Here is an 8,241-nt window from a genome sequence, read left to right on the forward strand (position 1 = left end):
ATCCTGGTAAAAGTAGTGACGGCATTAAAAATAATAAAGTACCCCGAACCTATTGGCTCTTTGCCTACGCAAGGGACGAATCATATTACGGCTTATATGTGAGCTTTAGGGCTGGTTGGATGTCAACACATGCACGTGGCTGCCTGCTAGATGAATGATATCGATTTGTTGGGTAATGCGTAGGATATTTAAGTCAAGCGTAGCAGCGTAATTGGGGCCTGGAAATCGTATCTGCTACGCCAAAATCGTGTATGTTGGCAGTTCTGTGTTACCTGTTTGGCACCACGCCCATTTTCTCACAGACTGCCTAAATAACGGCATTCATAAATCTCTAATAAATGAATCCATGTTCACCTACTATAAAAAAATATTCCTACACTGCCTCCTCAAGACGCTGGTAAATAAAATGCCAGTCTCCCTCCACAACCATAGTATGTTTATTCAGGTACTGGTCAGTGAAAACAAAACAAAGTCAACTAAAAGGACAGTGGTAAAATTAGAAGACAAACACCACGGCAGTCTCAACAGAATTGTGACATCCTCTCAACAGCATTGTGACATCATCTCAGCGTCCGCGTCCACAACCCTGATACCAACATACAGTGTGCAAAACCCTCTATGAGAAAACAATGACATAGCAGATACGGTTATATATCAACAATTAAAAATGATTCACTAAATTCTAAATCTACAGTTTCCACCAGTGTGAAGACATAATCATTGCATTCCAGAGTAATAATCAGAACATAACTGCTAGGATATAACAGTTATATAATATAATATACATCATGTTATTTATAATGGCTATTAAAGCAATACTAGCAGCAGCTTCAACACTGGCCTCTGGTCCACACACCAAAGGGGGTTTCTCAAGACAGGATTAATGACTGACTTATGCACATTCAAACACAGACACACTGCTTTGAAAGACTTCTAGGTTGGACTCTGCAGACGGACACAGAAATGTTTTGGCTTTGACCTATTTATTCAAGCCAACTACTGACCAATCAGAGCTTAGTTTATAAATCAAATGGCATCAAGTTTCTCCCCAGTTGGTTAGAAATGAAAACCCATTTGAATATGTAGTATTTTAAAGGCAATTTCATTGGTTTCATTCCAACCAAAGACAGTCATAGGATACAAGTACTCAGGACTCTCACTAGACCTAGGCTGTGGTTGAATAGTCAAAAAAATATAATATTTTAATCTCTTATTTTTATTATTCTGCTCATTTGTAAAGCATTTCGAATTACCTATATTTATGAATTGTGCTTCATAAATAAACGTACCTTGCCTTGGGAAGAGACAACTGCAGTGCTAAGTGAATCCCACCGCACTCACACTAGCCAACACACACGCACACTAGCCAACACACACGCACACTAGCCAACACACACACACACACACACACACACACACGCACTCACACTAGCCAACGTAATTAGACAACAGCGGTTGTTGTTGCTGTCGCAAGGGATTGTGGGACGGCATTATCTCCTGTTCTTCCATAACGAACGATCCCGTGTACCCCTATGCTGAAGCATGTACAGAATTCAGTTGGGAACCTTTCTACGCAAAAAAGACCATTCGACCATAGCCCTGTGTCCGACGCCAATGAACGTCAAGGAGCATAAGTCAGTCAGTGCTTTGTTGGAATAGGCTGCCACATACATTTTAAGGAGAATGATAATCACAGCATAATAGTTTTAATATATAGTTCTGTGTAATATAAAGTTCAATGTGTATAATAATATATAGTTCATAGTTTTGCTTAGTACTTTGTTTTGTGTTGGGTAGGGGACAGGGGAAGGGGGGGTGCAGCTGCCCATTTAAAGGCCCTTTGGGATAAATTAGGTGTGCACTCACACAGACACTTTAAGCATCCAGTGGACGTCTCTGTCCCAAAACACCTGAGCTCACGGAGACACTGTTGGTGTCGGACTGATGGGTTGAAGCAGGTGTCTTTGAGCTGGGAGAACACGTGTGGAGAACACACGTAGAACACACGTAGAACATCCAGTGCTGTGAGATGTTGAGGGCAGGAATGAGAACGGCTGAACTCAGTGAGGCTGGCCATGGCTGAACCATCACAGCGACGCTTTTGAGACGTCTGAGAGGCTTTTGAGACGTCTGTGAGAGGCTTTTGAGACGTCTTCAGGACCAGGCGACGGAGAGCATCTCCTGCACGTCCAGCATCTTCTCCCGGGGTTTGCCCTGCGCCTCCCCCCTCCTCACCTCCTCACCACTTATCTTCTCCCAGTCACTGAACGACACCGGACGCACCCCTGAAGCATGCGAACACACACACACACACACACACACACACACACACACACACACACACACACACACACACACACACACACACACACACACACACACACACACACACACACACACACAAACAAACACACACACACAAACAAATACACAATAATCTCTGTGTTCATCAAAGTATCACATGAAATACAACAATTACAAAATGAACAACCCCATCAATTACCGGAGGCTGGACTAGATTTGAGTAAACCAACTTAATGGTCCTTGCTCATCATCAAACCCCAGCCCAAACCCTGTGGCCCCACCAGACATAAGAAAACATTGTCTTTTGACGGTAACATGTAATTTGTAATTTCACTCTCAGACAGATGTCCTTCCTGCCTTTGGCCTTCCCGTATCTATTTTCTGAATGCCTGAGATAAGTACAGTAACTGTAAATGTAAATGTCTCCACTGCCCCCTTAGGTACCAGATCTCCCCCTTTTGTGATGGAAAAATCCCTATTTACAAAAACTCCCCAACCCAAAGCTTTAGTATGACCTTCACACAAAGACCAAATGTCTTGACCTTATGACATGGATGGTTCGTCTCGCAGGCTGATCTTTTAGCTAAACTGCAGTCACTTATTCACATAAAGGATGACCCTGGTGGGAGTGAGATTTTACGAGGTTGACATACAGTACTTTGACAAGAATCAGATCAGATGTCAAATATGAATGTTTTAGTGTTTTAGTGCAATACAACAAAATGCTTAAAAGTCCATTATTGTAGTAAAACAAAAACTTTTTGGGTTTTATAGTTTATGACTGGTGGGCCACATTATAGCAATGTCCTATACAAAAAAAGCCATCATATCTCCCCTGGTTCTGTCTGGCATACCTCTCTTTTCCAGTAGGGGCGCAATGCCCTGCGCTCCCAGCCTTGCCTCCGATAGGTCGATGGCTCCTGAGTCAAGGTCCTGGAGCAGCACGCGCCCCGTGTCAAAGCTGTCATTCATGGTGGTTGCTATGACACCAGTGGGACCTCTCTTCACCCAGCCACTGCAGTACAGACCTGCAGCGAGAGGAACAGAACCCGACAGAACCAGTGAGAACCCGTCAGGCCCAGTCAAAACCCAATGGAATCATGTGACCCAGGATCTGAAAACTCAACCCCTTAAAGAAATGCTTGATTGATGATTCACAATTCAATCTTAAGTAATTTAAGAGATTAAACATTCGCTTATCATACTACATATACACACACATAGAAAGGGTCAAGTATTGTCCATCAAAGAGGGCCGTCACTTCACTATAAGTTACCTTAGGTATGCCTACTTATTCTACATGAGTACACTATTGCTTACATTATTCACGCATGCACACACCTTACATTGTGTTTTTGAATACAGTTATGAAACAGTTGTGCTTTGGCTGATGTAGTAGAGCACACACTGGGTGATCACTCCAGGTCCAAGTGAACAAGGCTACTTCTGAAACCTTCTAAAAGTCTCTCTGAGGAAGAGACAAGTTGACGTCCCTTAGTCAGAAGACGTCTACACCACCCAGTTTAAACTCCCAAAGTAAAACTTTTAAAGTGCCATTTTAACTTTTAACAGGGTAGTTGGAGGTAGTTTTTTTCCTATCCACTGTAAGGATAGAGGACACGGCTGACCCACCTGTGGTCTCCTGGACGCGGCCCATCGTGTTGGGAATGATGGCTTTCCGGGGGTCAAAGGGCACAGCAGAGTCGATGGGCAGGCTTTTGTAGCCAATGCTGCTGATGATGACGCCACACGGAACCTCCTCCACCTCGCCTGTGGGCACAGCACGTGCCTCGTCCCCCGAACCCTGCACAGACCCGAAGCATGAGCACGGCAACAGTGGCTCCCCTAACAGCGGCTCCCCTAACAGTGGCTCTCTAACAGTGGCTCTCTAACAGAGGCTGTGCTTACAGAGGCTGCGTTCTGTCGCTGATTAGTGTTGTCTCAAATGGAACACTGACTGACGCAAATGTGCAAGCCTTTTACCCATAAATCTGTGCGGCAGCTTCCTCCGGCCAACTGGACATTTTAAACAAAGATGGCGGACCAAAACTCTGCTGACGACCGTGTTTTGTATGTAAATGTACATCTTTTGTCGTTTTCTCGCTTAGATCCAAACTGAAAAGCTGCCGAAAGGGCTCCTCCTCTTCCGCTACGTAGCCAAGATGGAGCCCGTTTGGGGCGAGAAGTGTCCATCGTTTCACACTGCATTTTTTGACCTTTTTCAGTGCGCAATCCGGGTACTTTCAGTGCCCTGAATTCTGCTGGTTCTGTCAGTGTGAACGCCCTAAGCACTGAAAGTCAGTGTTTGAAGTGCGCAAGTAGCCGGTAGTAGACACGACCAGTAGTAGACACGGCCATAGTCACAGACACACAAGGAGGAGCTGGCGGTAGTAGACACGGCCATAGACACAGACACACAAGGAGGAGCTGGCGGTAGTAGACACGGCCATAGACACAGACACACAAGGAGGAGCTGGCCTGAGTAGACCATGGTCCTGTAAACTGGCTGCAGACAGAATGATTTCTGAAGGAAGTGTGATGCCACTATCCTCCCTATCTGCAGACAAACTTCATGTCCAGTTTCAAACACTAAAAATAATAAAATAAAGAAATATTTAATCAATCAAATAAACAATAACTTTGCTAAAACCCTGCTTGGCTGGTGATTTCCCTTTCCCTTCTCCCTTCCCTTTCCGTTTTATGAGCACTGATCTCCCCAGGAGGGTGAGAACGAAACAGAAATATGATTCCATTCTTTCCCATGTAACACACACACACACACACACACACCCATGTAACACACACACACACACACACACACACACACACACACACACACACACCTCAGCCTTCCAGCTCAACTTCAGCTTCGTCACGTGGTTTCTGTGCTGTCTGAGACGAGTCCATTTTACAATCATCGCTCATTTCACAGTCATAGTCATCAGTGTCCTTTTTAGGACAGGGCCACCACACCAAAGACCACTACATTATGTATTACTATATATAATACCCCTACATTATGTATTAGTAAGATATAAGTATATACAGTGCTGCTTCAAAGTATGTGAACCCCTAGAGCAGTTTACAGTTTTCTGTTGTTTTACCATGATTTTCCTATTTTATCATCACCAGTTTTCCATACATGAAATGTCAGGTTTATGTTTATCAATTGCATGTAATTGTTTAGAGGGAATTAGTAGCCAAAAAACTATATGAAACATCGAATTGTATGTGCAAAAGTAAGTGAACCGCCAGCTGCATTGGTAAAGTCAAGTAAGTAACAGATTCAGGTGAAACACATTGGGTGCTTAATTATTCAATTAAGCAAACCAATCAAATGAGACATCCTTAGGAAAAGGGTTGGGCAACACAGATTAAAAGAGAGAGGAAACCAACCAAACTACTGTAGTGCCGAGGTGTACCCACACAGATCAACAATGCAGAGAGGTAAGGAGATATCCGAGGACATCAGGAAGAAGGTACTGACAGTCCATCAGTCTGGGGAAAGCTATAAGACCATCTCCAAAAGATTCCAGTTCCATCCATCCACTGTAAGACAAATCATTTTGAAATGGAGGGCATTCAACATGACCGCAACTCTGCCTAGAAGTGGATGCCCATCAAGACCATCACCAAGAAGCACCAGAAGAATAATAAATCAGGTAAAAGCCGACATCACCTTTAAAGAGTTGCAGACCTCTCTGGCAGCATCTGGGGTAAATCTACATGCGTCTACAATCAGACGAAAATTGAATAGACATGACATTCATGGGAGGGTTGATAGAAAGAAGCCTCTGCTCTCAAGAAAGAACAAAGCTGCCCCAAAACTGCGGGGCTTTACAATAGGCTCCATCTTCAGTGGTAACACGCATAACATCTGCATGCCCCAAGCTGGACACTATGGCCCTCATTCTCGAACATTTTCTGAAGTTTCTTCTGAAATGTTTCTTACGGGCTTCGGAAAAACAACGTAAGCAAAAGACATCCGCCAAATTCATGCACGCTTGAAAATGTGGTCCTACGCAGCAGAAGTTTTCTGGGCTGTGCTCCCCCGGAAGAGTTTTCTTAAATTGAAAGCGCGTTCTCGTGCTCCTGAATTTGCATACATACACGCCCTGCCAGCTCCTTATAAGGGCACGCAACCGTAGTGACGTGTGCAGTCGGAATCGACCGAATCTACACGAAAGCAACTCGTAAACGAGTCATGTCAAAGCGGAAAGCGATCACCCTCGAGTAAACGCAGATCTAACTTCAACTATATATGTCTATGACTTGAACGGTGCAGAGATGGACTGTTGCAGGATGTAGATGTGTCCATTCTATTCCACTATAGCTATATCAACGTAATTGAGTTTAGTGCTTATTTATTTATTCACTTACATTTGCAGTGTTCGTGTACATTACATTTAGTCATTTAGCAGACACTTTTGTCCAAAGCGACGTACAAGGGATAGAACAGTCAAGCTACGAGCAATAGAGACCTAGTGTAACAATAAATACTACTTTACATAAGAAATAGAAAAACGAAATAGGAAATAAAAACGAAGTGCAGGAATGTAACTGCTATAAGTGCAAGTTAAGCACTAGTCGAAGTGCCAGTTAGGAAGGGAGGTGCTCTCTGAAGAGTTGGGTCTTCAAAAGCTTCTTAAAGGTAGAGAGGGACGCGCCTGCTCTGGTAGTGCTAGGCAGTTCGTTCCACCAACGTGGAACTACTTGAAAATTCTGGATTGCCGTACTTGCACAGACGGCAGTGCCAAACGACGCTCACTAGACGAGCGCAGCATTCCGGTGTAGTGCTTTTATTTATTTTATGACATCACAGTGCCTCGTAGAATCATGACTATAGGCCTACATGTGAAACGTAATTGTTAATGATACTTTAATCCGAGGATCTGTAGAGTTGATGTGAACGCAATCACCAACGATTTCTCACAAATTCATTAACACGGAGTTTTCTTAAATGCGATTCCCCAAAAAACCACAAGATGGCCCACGGGGCCATCTTGTGGTTTTTTAAGGAATCGCATTTGAGAAAACTCTGGCCGAGTTACGACTGCTATTTCGAGTTCGGAAAGTCTTCTGAAGTTCAGAGCAAATCCCAGATGAGAAAACTTTCATGAATGCCAAATGTTGTCCTAAATCCAATTCCTCTTAAATTCCTCTTAAATTCCTCTTAAATTCTTCTTAACTGCGTTCGAGAATGAGGCCCTATGTCTTTTACATGGTTCACAATTTGGTCACAATCAAAACCGCTTTGTTTGGAGAAAAGCCAACACTGCATACCAAGAAAACAACCTCCTCCCAACAATGAAGCATGGAAATGTGAAGGTCTGGGGCTGCTTTTCTGCTTCCGGACCTGGACCACTCCATATTATCCAGGGAAACATGAATTCTCAGGCCTATCAACAAATTCTTGATCAGATTCTCTGGCCATCAGTCAGGGAGTTGAAGCTGGGACGAAAATGGGTTCTGCATCAAGACAACCACCCAAAGCATACCAGCAGAACTACCAAGGAATGGCTTAAAAGAAAGAGGATTCGTACTCTGGATTGGCCTAGTCAAAGTCTGGACCTCAATCCAATAGAGATGGTGTGGCTAGACCTGAAGAGGGCGGTACATGCCAGATGTCCCTCCAACCTCTCTCAACTGGCTGACTACTGCAAGGAGGAGTGGGCAAAAATACCCAACAGCAGACGCCAGAGACTGGTCAGTGGTTACAGAAGACAAGAGACTGGTCAGTGGTCCAGAAGACGTTTGGTTGAAGTAATGGCTGCAAAAGGAGGTGCCACAAGCTACTAACTAAAATGGTTCACATACTTTTGCACACGTCACATTTTCAGTTTTTTGTGAGATAAACCACTTTTGTTGAATGAATAATGAAAATACAGAATTTGGCTTTGTTTGTGTCCATAATTTGGAAAGTGTACTTTACAAATT

The 8,241-nt window shown here is 43.8% G+C and overlaps 1 protein-coding gene across 2 annotated transcripts in view; it reads right to left on the reverse strand.

The window, feature by feature from the left end:
• Positions 1-415: 415 nt before the first annotated feature.
• The window catches only part of fdxr (ferredoxin reductase), a 29,022-nt gene continuing 21,196 nt past the window's right edge, over positions 416-8,241 (reverse strand). For both annotated transcript variants that reach the window (XM_031568595.2, XM_031568594.2), the window contains exons 11-13: positions 3,937-4,108; positions 3,159-3,332; positions 416-2,285 (exon numbers count right to left, since the gene is read on the reverse strand). In XM_031568595.2, the coding sequence (XP_031424455.1) occupies positions 2,155-2,285; positions 3,159-3,332; positions 3,937-4,108 (477 nt within the window). In that variant the 3' untranslated portion in view covers positions 416-2,154. The remainder of the gene's footprint in view (positions 2,286-3,158; positions 3,333-3,936; positions 4,109-8,241) is intronic.

This window comes from Clupea harengus, chromosome 1, assembly GCF_900700415.2.
Source record: "Clupea harengus chromosome 1, Ch_v2.0.2, whole genome shotgun sequence".
NCBI lineage: Eukaryota > Metazoa > Chordata > Actinopteri > Clupeiformes > Clupeidae > Clupea > Clupea harengus.